Source organism: Fukomys damarensis, unplaced genomic scaffold (genome assembly GCF_012274545.1).
Source record: "Fukomys damarensis isolate Sample0158 unplaced genomic scaffold, DMR_v1.0_HiC HiC_scaffold_26, whole genome shotgun sequence".
NCBI lineage: Eukaryota > Metazoa > Chordata > Mammalia > Rodentia > Bathyergidae > Fukomys > Fukomys damarensis.
Genome location: NW_022900938.1, coordinates 25167680 through 25180057, shown reverse-complemented (window position 1 = coordinate 25180057; position 12378 = coordinate 25167680). Strand labels below are relative to the sequence as shown.

The following is a 12378-nucleotide window of genomic DNA, read 5'->3' as shown; positions in this document are numbered from 1 at the left end:
AAAATAAAATAAAATAATAAATGTATAAAAGCAGATCCTATGACACAGAGGAATTAAATTTGAAAAAGTATTTTGGTTATAGTTCGATATGTCAGCTAGGAACCCTTTTCTCTCTCTTTCACTCCTTCTGTTCCCTTTACTTTATTTCATTTGACCAATTAAAGTTTTCTTAGTGCCCTAGAGTAATTGAGAAGGATAACACTTAAAATATGTCTAGAAAATGTTCTTGATGAAGTTTCATGAGAATTTCCAATTTCTTGTCTAAAAGGAAGAAGAAGAATTCTCAGTTCTTGCCAGCTGCTTGGGACTTCTGCCAACATTTTACCAAACAGAACATCCATTCATCAGTGCCTCCTGTCTGGATTGGCCAGTTCCAGCATTTGATATTATAACTCAGTGGTGTTTTGAGATAAAATCATTTACTGAAAGACATGCAGAACAAGGAAAGGTATGTTAAAAAAGAGTGGTATTCATTTGCCACCATGGTGATATGCTAATAGGTAAAAGACTCATGAAGAAATTCAAATTTTATGTCACGCTTTTAAAATGATGGTGCTGAGGATGTGGCTCAGTGGTAGAGCTCTTGCCTTGCATGCCCAAGGCCCTAGGTTTGATTCCCCAGCACCACAATCAATCAATCAATCAATCAATAAATGGTTTGCTTGTATAAAAATTACTTATGACTATAAAGCGGAAATATTTCATAAGTATTCTTACTTTTAGTTTGCTTTGAGTCAGCATATTTTTATTGAATTCCTTAAATAATCATGACATTAGGCTTGGAAGATACAAAAGAATTTTAAAGTAAGCAAGTAAGTTGTATTCTTATTTGAAAGAATTGTCTCACTTTATAAAAGGAGATTTGGGCTAGCAAATCTAAAAGATCATGTCTTTAAAATGTGCTGGGCCTATGTTGTGAGCTCAGCTGCTAAAGTTTGTCTTGGAGATGAATGAACTGAGAGTAGGGTGGGGTGACAACGAGTGGCTTTGAATACCTTGGTTTGGCACACAGTTCCTTCTGTAGGTAGAACTACAGCTTTTGAGAAATGGGATATGATAAGAATAGTATTTTAGGGAAATCATTTTTGATGGTTTTTTAATTAGAGAGAGAGAGACAGAAGCCAGAGATTGTTTAGGTGGTTGGTAAATACAGTCTGATCGAACTTGGGACCTTGTGCTTGCAAGGCAGGCAGTGGAACCACTGAGCTGAATCCCTATCCCTGAACTATTTTCTGATAGTAAAAGTTAAAAAGTAACTAATACACAAAACATATGGGTTTTGGTGACCAGAAGCTCACAACTATAAGATCTTAAATAATGAGAACAGTGATTACTCTGTCCTAGTTCTGATCAGAGCATGCTCCTGCTTACACACCTTGATGGTGCTCCATTACTTACTGAGGAAGACGGTGACTCCTTTCATGACAGTCAAGGACCTTCACTATCTTGCTCTTCCATCCTCACTTCATACCATTCCTCTGCTGTTGCCTTGCTCAAATCACAAAAGAATGTTTCCTGCGTGTGTTATACATTTTAAACTTCTGTAGCATTCTATCTAAACCAACCTTCCTGCTCTTCTGTTACTTTAATCACTTTTTAAGGCTGTTAACTCTGCTGCAAAGACTAGTTTGATAGTCTAAACTCCTGTACAGTTCTAATCTCAACTGTACTTTTGTCACTTTCTCTAACACTTGCCATATTTATCATACTTTTTTCTTTTCATCTCCCTCCTGTCCCCACCCTTCCTTCCTGAAGTTAAACATATAGCCTCATACATGCTAAGCACTGAGCTACACCCCCAGCCCCTCTTCATCACATTGTTTTTTAATCTTTGTAAATGTAGCTTCACAGAGCAAATTTTATCTCCTGGTACTGGGGATTGAAGCACTCTCCCACTGAGCTACATCCCCATCCCTGAAATTGTTTCGTATTTGATCTTGGATCCCTGATTCCTAGAAAGTGTCTGATAAGAGACTAGTCATCTATTAAATACTTGGGGAACCATTATGTGGTGGGCTGATACCATTGGCAGAAATAGAACTGATGAAAGGCGAGCCAAGTTTCAGGGAGAATGAGAAATTTAACTTTGAACATCAGAGGAACAATTTAAAAATTGGTATTTCAGATATAGGTGTTAGACTACTTTTAAAACATTTAAGTGAGTCATAAAGGAAAAATAGGTATAAGTAATGAATGTCTGCTTTGCTTTTCTTTTTTTTTAAGAAAACTGAAAGCTTTAGAGATGCCTTCTTATTTTATACTTTTTTTACGTAAAGGATCCAAAGATATTGTGGCTCAGTGGTAAAGCATGCACTTTGCATTTATGATACACTCAGCAGCGCCCCGCCAAGAAAGGGAAATTCAAGTTAACTAAATCTCATTGTTATATATAAAGATCTGTTTCCTATCTAATAACTTATTTTTTTAAAAAAAGACAATTCACTGTACATATTTAAAGTTTTGTACACTGTCTTAATATGAATGGGACTGCTTTTCTACTTGAGCCATTTTTAACCAAAGCAAAATAACCTAAGTAATACAAAGTATTAAAATACAGCATAAAGATTCAAAAACAGACACACTAATTCTAGTTAGGAATGTAATTATGATGTTATATTTATAATCTACAGTCATGTTTAGGAAATCACACACATAGATCACTGATTTGAATGAAATGCATAAATTTGTAGCGAAACTTTGTAGTTATAAAAAAACCAAAGAATGCACAAAATTAATGTTTTTTCCACCCTTATGTCATATTCCTGGATCCTTTACCAATGTTACATGAGGAAAAAAGCAAAAGCAAAACAAATGAAAAACTGAAATCAGAATCACTAATGTTATTATGTAGGGAAACAAATAAATTAAAATCTAGCAGCCATCAGCAATAATACAGCAAAGATAATGCTGTAAAAAGAAACAAAGTTGCTAGAAAACTGTATGCATCATACTCTTTCAAACCAGTGAAATATGCTCCTGCACACAATGAAACATAATGCTTCTTTTCCTGTTATAGAAATACAAGCTCTTTTTTGAATATTGTAAATGGGTAAAATGTGTTGTGATGGTAATTCTGCTAAGCTATTACAGAGTGGACCAGGAACACATTTATAGATTCTAGGGATGCTGTGTACTGTAATTCTTTGATTGGGATGGTGGATACTTCTAGCAAAAAAACAAAAAACAAAGAAACAAATTAAAAAAAAAAAACACAGTAACAGAAGTACAAAACAAAGGTGAATGAGACTTCTCATATCTTAGCAACATTTAGATGGAATCAAATTTAAATGCAGTCCACTCTGCTTTTGAAGAGGCTTTGGTTCAAATCTCAATTGCTTGAGGCAGTCTCCTATGAGAATACTCAGAAGATGCCTTCTTAAACAAACCTATTTTTAGTGGTGGAGCAGCTCTTAGTGGCTGTGTCAGCATGGGACTGATAACCAGTCACTGTCTTTGGAGGAAGTCCTAATCTTTCCTTGTATACTGTCCCTGTATGTTGAACAGCCTCTCTGTTCTCACATTCATTAGCTCATATTGCTATCTAATCACCTGTAAAGTTATAATAATTTTTGCAAAAATATTATATTTTTCAAGCTTGGTATATGGCAGAAGGGAGTTGGGGTTCTTAAGTTCCAAAATACTGCTACCATTTATATGGTAATGTTTTTATTCTTCTTAGTAGCGGTATCAGTCCCTCCAGATCATGCTGTAAGCTATCCCCATTTGTTCTCCTACTAGTATGAGGAATTTGTAATGGCCAGGTGACATTTAGATTCTAATTCAGTGGAATTATTATTATATACCCTGATAGAGGATAGTACACAGCTTTTTTTGTCTTGGCACCGGGGATCGAACTCGGGTCCTTGCACTTGTGAGGCAGGCAACAGAACTACTGAGCTAAACCCCCGGCCCTTGTACACAGCTAAACTATAGAAGAGTCCAGTATAACAGTGAAACAAATTTCAAACCGAGTTTTTAGATGTAATTCTGAAGTGACACAATTATTTTCCACATCTTGGCTCATGTGCCTATACATTCCAGCCTCAACGAAGATCACCTAAATATAGGCTGCTTAGAGTGTATACCTCATTATGTAGAAGCACATACCTCATTCTGTAGGTGTTTTTTCCCCCAGCTGGTGCCATCTAAAAGTTCATTAGTTCAATAATACATCATTTAGAAGACTAGTAATTTTTCAGATATTTGAGTATATATTGGAATCAAAGAATTCTGTGGACAGGCATCTGCTGCTTTTTATGTCACAATTTATGAAGGAAACTCTTTAATTAGACTGTGGTAGAGACCATGAGATAATACAGAACTAATCTATAATAGGTGCCAAGTTCATGGAGGAAAATTGCTGTCTCTTCCACCCTCAGAAGAGTTCCAGTGTAATCAACCTGTTACAGAATGGGTGCCCTCATAGACTCTAAAGCAGAATGTCATCTCTGGGGTCAAGGAGTAGACATGGAGTCCTGACAAGTGGCACATTATAAGCCCCCATATTGCCCTTACCTTTGTTTTCATGGCCACCTTATCCATGAATTTATTAGCAAACAACAAGCTACCTGCTTATTTGCTCATGATTTGAACTGAGATGGTTGGTACAGTTGAGGTGAAATGAGGCTGTATAAGCTACCTGTTATTAATATAGTGTCTAAGTGATTCACACTGTATCTCATCTATTTTAGGTGTTTAGTAACAAATAATTTGATACTGTTTCCATTATTTTTATAAAACTACTTACAGTACAAGTGGTAAATAAAGTACACTGCTTGGAAATGTAGCTGACTTAGCTATATATATACTTAAAGCAGTAAATTTACTTAAAAAATAGCAGCCCCAGCACTTGTGGATACAAGCATTATTAACAGCTGAAGGCATAATGAATTTTACTTTCCAAAAAGGAAACTCTAAAATATTAAAATAGAAATAATGAGTTATAACTATGACTTTCTCTAGTCACCAACTATAGAAATGATCCCTGAAAGTATAGCCTTACTATGACTTTCTCATAAAGAAAATAAATCTAATGAAACATTTGTGTGAGAAAGATTAAAATATGGCTTTTAAAAAATGTACAATACTTAAAGCTTTTGCATAAGGCTTATTTAAAGACAAGTATACTCATGTTTCCATGCATGTTTAGAAATATTAATGTTTTTCTTTTAAAATTATAATAGGTTTATATAGGGCATTTAATCTAAAATACTATATCTACCACCTGCCTCACAAGCCTAAGTTCCCAAGTTTGATCCCCAGTACCAAAAAAATAAATAAAATACTACATCTGTTGTGATTGAAATTACGTGAAAATAGAGAATGGTAATTGTTGAAGTCCTGTTTTTATTATGTATAAAATAGATGAGAGGCATGTTAAGAAAATAAGTCATATTCTTAGAGGGAGATTTTCCTTCCTTTAAAAAAAAAATTCCTTGGGCTGGGAATTTAGCTCAGTGGTTTCGCCACCTGCCTTGCAAGCACAAGGACCTGAGTTTGATCCCTGGTACCAAAAAGAAAAAAGTCTTTAAACTTGGCATGGTGACACATACCTATAGTCCCAGCTATTAGAAAAGCTGAAACGGGAATTGGGCATCCTGTCTCAAAAAAGAAAAGAAAAATCCTTTCTAAAACTAAATATTTTGTGTTAGTGTCTTAAATACATAGGATGAATGACTATTTTTGTTTTTTTCCCCCTGTGTACTGGAAATTGAACCCAGGACCTTGTACTTGCGAGGTAGGCACAGTGCCACTGAGCCAAATCCCTGGCCCACTAATGACTGTTTTTGGATGTTTTAGGCCTTGCTTATCCAAGAGTCAAGATGGAAGTTACCACACCTGTTACAGTTGCCTGAGAATTACAATACCATTTTTCAGTACTACCACAGAAAAACCTGTAGTGTCTGCACCAAGGTTCCTAAAGACCCTGCTGTTTGCCTTGTTTGTGGTACTTTTGTATGCTTGAAAGGACTCTGCTGCAAGCAACAAAGTTACTGTGAATGTGTATTGGTAAGCAAGAGTAAATAGTACAAAATTTATAAAAATTCAGATCTTACGGAAATTTGATATATATTGTCAAATCAGAGCTTCACATTTAACAAATGTTTGAATCAAACATACCAGTACTATATGTAGAGATTGTGTGTATGTTTTTTTTTAACCCAGTACAAGAAAAAAAAAGTTTTTAACTCAAGGTTGTATTTTAAGTAAAACCTTTTCTTAAATGCAATTCCAGTTCTTTTCTTTTAATTTTAATGGTACATACTTTTAAAGCTGCTGTCGTATATGCTTTTGGAGATGCTAGCTGTTGAATTAGGTTGGCTCTTAGTTGCTCTTCTAGATAGCACTTCTCCAAATTTTTCCTAATGTATTAATAATAAAGGCTTGCAAATTTAACATAGATGAAATCTTATTTTAGAATGTTAAATATCTCTTATTTAGGAGGCATTTAATATGTTCTTGATTTTGTCATAAAGCCCATTTGATTATAAAATGAATTAATATATTTTAAATTTTTTAGCATTCTCAGAACTGTGGTGCTGGAACAGGGATTTTCCTTTTGATTAATGCATCAGTGATTATCATTATTCGAGGTCACCGCTTCTGCCTCTGGGGTTCCGTGTATCTGGATGCTCATGGAGAAGAAGACCGGGATCTTAGGTAGAATCTGCGTAGATTCATCCAGGGGTGTTATCGAAGTTTGGTCAGTAAAAACGAGTGTGCCATTTCTGGCTTTATGATTTTTTTAAAGTAATAAGTTATGATGATCATTAATTAGAATAATTTCCAGTTTCTGAGATATTTAACCCATAAGCATATTGAAGAAACATAAAATAGAACAATTTGCTATTTCTGTGACACAAGATCTATTTAAAAAGAAATGCATATGAAATATTCATTGTATTATATTACCTTAATATTTTTTCTCTTTTTATTCTAGGCGAGGCAAGCCTCTCTACATTTGTAAGGAAAGATACAAAGTTCTTGAACAGCAGTGGATTTCTCATACTTTTGATCACATCAATAAAAGATGGGGTCCACATTATAATGGACTGTGACCACCTCAGCATTTCATTGTATCATCATTTCCATTAAGAATTTATTTTATCAACAATAAGCTTTAACTTAATTTAGGGGATTAACGCTTTTGCTGAAGGAAAAAACCATTATGAAGCCTTTTCAAAATTAGGTGCTTGGTAATCACATTAAAGATATAATAATTGTTTTTAAAATATCTGGGAAACATAACAGATAAGTTAAATCATTCTTTAGTGGTCATTTTTTTAAGTGCACAATTAATCAAAAGCACAACTTGTCCACACAATCATTTAGAAATGATTCTCCCAACAGTGCATATCAGCTATTTATTGACACTTAAGAGTGGGTGTGATTTTTTTTTTTTGAAGTTTTTTAGCTTCTTTCTGTTTTAATTTGCATCTGCTAAACATAATGCATCTTTTTTCTCTGCCATTCTTGTGTTGATTTGAGATTGTTGCTGTATGTAATTAGAAAAAATATAAAACACGATTTATGTGAAATATTGTATAGTAAAAGTTGGTCTAATAGAACTTTAAAATTTTTTCTTATTGTGAGGATCTGTTAAAAGTTTAAGGCTTTGCTGAAAACTTCATTCTCAGGAATTTCATAAATATCTCCCCAGGTAAATAATTGAAATAGCTGTAAAATAAGTAGATAGCTGCTGTTAATATAATACAGTACATTTTGGGGGGCGTATGTGTTTGGGAATACTTAAAAGTCAAAATTTTGGAGCTTCAGATATAACTCAGTGGTAGAGTGTTTGCCTAGCATGCACAAGGTGCTGGGTTTGATCTTAACCAAAAAAAAAAAAAAAAAAAAAAAAAAAAAAACAAAATTTAAAAAAAAAAAAAAAAAAAAAGAAAAAAAGAAAAAATCAAAATTATTAAAACTTTCCATTTCATTTACATGAATTAGTAGAGGTAGTAACAAGTAGATTTTTACTATAAAATCAAGTTTTAGAACGTACATGTGGCAGATTTTGAGTCTGTGCATGCCCACCTTTTATTACTAACAAAGTTTTTGTTTATATGATTGGATTGAAAATGATCATACTTCCCAACAAGTGAATATAAGTTTTAGGACTTTCCTGTCAACTCAAGATGTATTCATGCAGTGTAATCACTGTTATTTCTGGTTAGTTTCCTAAAAAGAAAGTAATGATGACCCTCATGAATCAGCTGTGCAAGTACATTCTTCTTAGAAACTGCCATGAAAAGGAATTTTATATTTGTAGGGTTTTTAAATTAGTAAGAACTGGAATGATTGAACTCAAACCCACTCTAGAATTAGGGAAGGAAGATTACAGAAAAGTATGTTATATATTGCTGCCAAGATTTTTTTCCTCAAATGATTCAGTAATTTGATAATTATTTCATACATAGTGTTATCAAGCAATTCCTGGTAGTTTGGACTTCCATTGCTTGCTATATGAAATTACATTTTTACATGTAAGAATAAGAAATGTCTATTGATAAAATATAAAAATAACATTAGATCCATATTCCAAAATTTCTTGAATGACCCTACAGTATAGAATGTGAAAATGAACATTAAATGATGGGTTTGCATTATAATAGGGAAAACAGAGCAGTACGTATTCAGATGTGTTCAGAACATCCAAAAAATTGGGTATTCTCTACAAGAAAATACATGGAAATAGCTTGCTATTTTTGTACACATTTCCAAAATGTTAAGATAACTTTCTGTAAAATTAGACTGATTTTGTTTGACTAAATCACTGTCCTTGTATCATAAGTTCAGCTTGTCATATTTTTTGCATTGCTTATTATGAATACCAGACCATTTGTAAGTGTGGTTGAAGAGCAAAATGCTAATTTACATCTCTAGTAAACACTGTTATAGGATTCATGAACTTGAATAATTCTACAGTTTGAAATTCTGATGCTATATATATACATGGTATAATGTATTCAGATTTTGATTACTACATATTTAAAATGGAATGTTTTATGGTTGTGCATATGGATGTGAAGTGAAAATATTAGCCTTAACTTTAAAATTTGGGTATTTGATAGTGTTTATTTTGATATTGGTGAATTAGTCACCAGTAAATTCTAAAAAAGCATTTGGTTGAAAATTGTACTTGAATACATACATGCATGCTGCTAAACTAGAACTTTAATTTTTCCCCATAACTTTTGTAAGTCCCATTTATAAACCCACTTTTAAAAATAACAGGTCCAAGTTAGAGTGATGTGTGTATATTATTCAAAAAAAATGTACTGGTGTGATATCTTGTATGAATGATCATTTAAATACAGTACATTACTGTAGAAGCTAAATCAACCTTTATAATTAAGCAGAAATTATAAACTAGAAATAGTCAACATTGTAAGATATGTTAATAAAAAGCTACTGTCATTTGGTTTGTGAAAGATCTTTAAATTGTTTAATGCTTTTATGGGCTTTTTTTCAAAGATATTGACAATATTATGAGTGAGCATGGCTTAAAAGATCAAAGAATAACATCACTAATAGTTGCCTTAAGGTGGAGTAGGTATAAAAGGTTTGCTTTATCTTTTTCTTATATTTGCAGAGCAAGTTCTGTCTTGGTCTCATAACCAGTGTGAAGCCTTTGCTATGTGTGCTTTTCGTAAAGGAAGAAAGAATTGGGTGTGTAGATCCAAACACTGCTGTGGTCCCTGCTCATTTTTTAAAGTTTCCAGCTAGACTTTGAAATATAAAGTGCTTTATGATAAATGTTTATTGTGAATAGTCTGTGGTCTTGTTTGAAGTGACAGTTCTCATCTCTTCTCCATCCTGAAGCTAACCAGCTAGTTGTCAACTAGGAATCTGTTTTGATTTTCAGATTTTTCATTTGGTTCTATGCATTCTGACATTATTGATTTTGGTAACTTAAAAAAAAATGCAGACCAAAAGCCCTGAAGGTTTGGAAGTAACAACAGTATGGAAGGAGATGTGGCCCCAGACATTGCACCATCTCATCTCCAAAATTGTATTACAGACCCTCACATTCTTGTTGTTAACTTGTATTTTAGGTCATGTTGGGGGAAAACGAAAAAATAAAAAATAAAAAGGCATGGTTTTAGTGATTGGAATCAAATCACCGGGCAAGGTGTACATTCACTGGTAGATATGCTTGGTACTTGTGAGACAGCGGTCAACTTGTGACTGTCTCAGTCCTTCCTGTTAACTGTACATAGTCTTTCCCTCTGTGCCCTTACGATCTGGCTGGTTGTTATCAAGCACTGCTTAGTCCAGTGGGGATCATCTGGAGTGGACAGAATGAAGGCAGTGTGGTTATTTCTCTGTTTATGACATTTCAGACTCAATATAAATCAGGCACATCAAGTGTGGAAAAGCTATTACTTGCCTCTTACAGTATAGTAATCAAGTAGCAGTGGAATGAATGTGCTCCAATGAGTGTAACACAATAATGGGGCTTGTATAGTTTCGCCTCTCTGAATTAATTTATGTGACCATACCAAATTGATGAGGGAAGTCCCAAGAGCACAGCAGGAGGAGTAGGTCAAGCGCAGTTAGTAAAGGCTTCATCTAGAGGACAAGGAAAAGGTATGAGGTGTGGTATAAAAATATGATGAATATACAGTTTAAAAAAAATTCCAGGTAAAGACATTGCCACCGGTCCCCCTCAAAATACTTCCCCTCTCTTTGAACACACTTAGCCCATTGTTCTTGCCATTTTCTGAAGTAGCTCAGGAAATCCACTTTCATGAGTATCTTTAGTTGTGTAGTTGTGGCTGCTCCAGCCTCCTGAGTCAGTTCAAAACATTTACCTTTCATGGTCATTTTGGCTTTGGAGAAGAGTCAGAAGTTGTACAGTGCCAAATCTGATGAATAAGTTAGATGAGGACACACATTTTTATTGTCATAAATGTATGATAACATGGTGGATAAAAATATAGTGAATGTTTAAATTTTAAAATGTAATATAGTAAAAGACTCGTTGCCATTAACGCACAGAAGCAGGTGTAGAGAATGAGAGGAAGAGAACACAAAGGATTGGAAAACCATTTAGGAGGGCAGCTCAGTAGCCAAAAGAGGAATAAAGATGTTTTTGCCAAGGCAGTGACAGAAACTAGGTATATTTTGACCTGGTGATTGGTAGTGTTATTTTATTAATTAGGAAAGCAGTGAAAGAGCCTCAGAAACAAGTTGAATGTGGTGTGTATGGATTTTGACACGTCAAGTGATACCCTGCTGTGGGTTTTCCACATGAGTTTGTGGTGACTGATGTATTTGAAGTCAGGGTCCTAAGGATAAAAAGTTCTGAAATGAAGATCTAGATTGAGGATTCATTGCCTACAAATTGTAACAATTTGTGGGAGTGGACATCATCAGAGAGAGAATGGCCTGAGACAATACCTTAAATAGTGTCTTCCTTTAGAAGACAGGCAGAAGATGATGAGCTGAAGACAAAATTGATGAGAGTGGTCAATACAGGTGAAAAGTTAGAATGCAAAATCCTAGAAGGAAGGATATTTTTTTTAAGAAAAAGGAAGTAGTCCAAAAATATCAAGAGCTATGGAAAAGTTAAAATAAAAAATTTAAAAAGTACTTGCTGGAGCCGGGCGTGGTGGTGCACGCCTGTAATCCCAGCACTCAGGAGACTGAGGCAGGAGGATCGCTGTGAGTTCAAGCCCAACCTGCGCTACATAGTTCCAGGTCAGTCTCAACTACCTAGGGAGACCCTGTCTCAACCCCCCCACCCAAAAAAAAGTGCTTGCTGGATTTTGTGACAAAGGAAGTAATTGAGACCTTTGACAAGGATAGTTTTGGTGAAATGGTAGGAGTTGAAGCCAAAACTTAGCTTTCAGAGTTGAGAAAGAAAAACTGTACAACAATGAAAGGGAATAAAACACAATTTTTCTGTATTTTCTTTGGATAGCCAGAATTCACCCTTGTGTGCTAGATACTTGGCCATGCATGCATCAAAACCTTTTTCATTTGGATGTGGTGGCACACGTCTGTAATTGCAGCACTTGGGAGGCTGAGGCAGGAGGATTGCAACAAGTTTGAGGACGGCCTGGGCTATATAGTGAGACTGTCTCAAAAAACCAAAAGTAGGGGGTGGAAGGTCTGTTAGTTTCAGGCAAAAGGAAGTCTGAAGGCAGGCATACCAGGAATGGGTACCTGATCAAACAAATCATGGCCTACCCTAGACCATTTTCAGTTTTCCATGTCATTAGATGCTAGGTTTCATTCTTAAGGTTTCTAATCTCCAGGCTTCCATACAGATGAAACTAAGATGGCAGTTCACATTATTTTCCAGCTGGGATAAAGGAAAATAGACCAAAAGCTTCTTATTAAGGCCTTGTCCTTCGTTCAGCAAGAGAA

At 34.7% G+C, this 12378-nt stretch overlaps 1 protein-coding gene and 1 pseudogene across 1 annotated transcript in view; one reads left to right on the top strand and one right to left on the bottom strand.

Annotated features, from left to right (window-relative positions):
• The window catches only part of Ubr3 (ubiquitin protein ligase E3 component n-recognin 3), a 188905-nt gene extending 181067 nt beyond the window's left edge, over positions 1-7838 (top strand). The window contains exons 38-41 of the mRNA XM_033756366.1: positions 269-448; positions 5800-6009; positions 6521-6660; positions 6941-7838. Of these exons, the coding sequence (XP_033612257.1) occupies positions 269-448; positions 5800-6009; positions 6521-6660; positions 6941-7058 (648 nt within the window). The 3' untranslated portion in view covers positions 7059-7838. The remainder of the gene's footprint in view (positions 1-268; positions 449-5799; positions 6010-6520; positions 6661-6940) is intronic.
• LOC117283463 lies at positions 4928-5000 on the bottom strand (annotated as a pseudogene).
• Positions 7839-12378: the final 4540 nt, after the last annotated feature.